The sequence below is a fragment of the Tupaia chinensis genome, unplaced genomic scaffold (assembly GCF_000334495.1).
Source record: "Tupaia chinensis unplaced genomic scaffold, TupChi_1.0 Scaffold000573_1, whole genome shotgun sequence".
Taxonomy (NCBI): domain Eukaryota; kingdom Metazoa; phylum Chordata; class Mammalia; order Scandentia; family Tupaiidae; genus Tupaia; species Tupaia belangeri.
The window spans coordinates 129458-130861 of NW_006160087.1; the positions used below are offsets into that span (position 1 = coordinate 129458).

At 67.7% G+C, this 1404-nt stretch overlaps 1 protein-coding gene across 1 annotated transcript in view; it reads left to right on the forward strand.

The window, feature by feature from the left end:
- Positions 1-801, forward strand: part of DLGAP3 (DLG associated protein 3) — a 75422-nt gene extending 74621 nt beyond the window's left edge. The window contains 1 exon segment of the mRNA XM_027775560.1: positions 778-801. Within this exon segment, the coding sequence (XP_027631361.1) occupies positions 778-801 (24 nt within the window).
- The last annotated feature ends 603 nt before the right edge of the window (positions 802-1404 follow it).

Below are 1404 nucleotides of genomic sequence, written 5' to 3' on the forward strand. Positions count from 1 at the left end.
CGGCCCTGCTGCCCGCCACACGTGGGTTTTTTACCTTCCTGACCCCACGCCAGGGCGCCCGGGCCGGGCTGGGGGCCGTGCCTCTGCCCTGCGCCCCCCACCTGGAACCTCGTCCTCCTGGTCCGACGCTTTGTCCCCACCCCTCCCCACGGGCACCATCTCTGCCATCACTCCCCCACGGGCCAGGCCGGGCCGGGTCCCCCATCTGGGCTCTGCGTCCCCCCCACCCCCGCGGGGCTGGGCTTCGTGGGGATCAAGCTTCGTGGCTTTTTATGAAGAATCCCGAACCCGCCTAGGAGCCCGCCCCACCCTCCAGGGGCTCCACCCTCAGCCCTCAGCCCATTGGGCCCAGGGACCACAGTGGCTGGACCAACCCAGAACCAGGGCGCCTGGGCCTCCCCCTTCCCCGCGGCTGGGGAGGGGAGGTGGGGGCTTCCCCTCACCACACCTGTGGCTGTTCCCACATCCCCTAGAGTATCCCAGGAAAAATAAAACGGCGGAACTGCACTCGAGACAGCTGCTCTCTCCAGAAGAGGCCCCTCCGCCCCGCGTCAGGGCAGGGGTGGAGGGAGGAGGGGCTGGGGTCGCTCCGGGTCTGGACCGCAGGGCTGGTGAGCCCCTCCCGGGCTGGGCCGGCGGGGGCCGGGGTTTGGGGATTGCCCTGGTGGCCGTGGTAAGGACCTGGGCCCTCCGGGAGGGGCCGGGGTGGGGGAGAGAGGAGGGAGGGCGTCCACCCTCCACCCGCCCTGCTTGGCTCGGTTCCTTCCTGCCTCCCAGGTCGCCTGGAGCATCGCTGCTTAGAGCCAGGCCCGAGGTTCGAGGCTCGTGTGGGGCGGGGCGGGGCGGCTGGTAGGGGCGGACTGCCGCCCCTCCCCAGGGCAGTGCTCCTGCTAGGTCCTTCCTGACCAGCGCTGGTGTAGTCCGGTCGTTTGGAGGCCTCAGGTGGGCGGAGGGGAGGTACCAAGACTTGCCTGGGACACACAACACAGCCAAGCCCAGTACAGCCGGCTACTAGTTAGGCTTCTAGTTGTTGACTGCTTAATGTGGGTGGAGCAAGGGGCGAGTGAGTGACGTGCGTGGGGCTGGTCCGCACCGCGGAGTAGCAAGCCGAAGCTCAGGACAGGGCCGGTGACACTCTGAAGTCGCGGGGCTAAAAGCAGTGGAGCGGGTCTGATCCTAAATGGAGCTCTTTGCTCTGCAACCGCCCAGCCCAGAAAGGGCACACGGCAGGCCTTGGCGTCCATGCGTCACTCAGGCTGGAGGAAAAGCCCTCCAGTGGCTGTGCGCTCTTCTGGGCCCCGCTGGACCAGGCAATCCTAATTAATTTATTCAGCAAACACCGCGTCTGCACCGCAGAGAGCCCTGAACGAGGTGCGGCGACTGCCTGCCCAGCTCCCCAGCAGT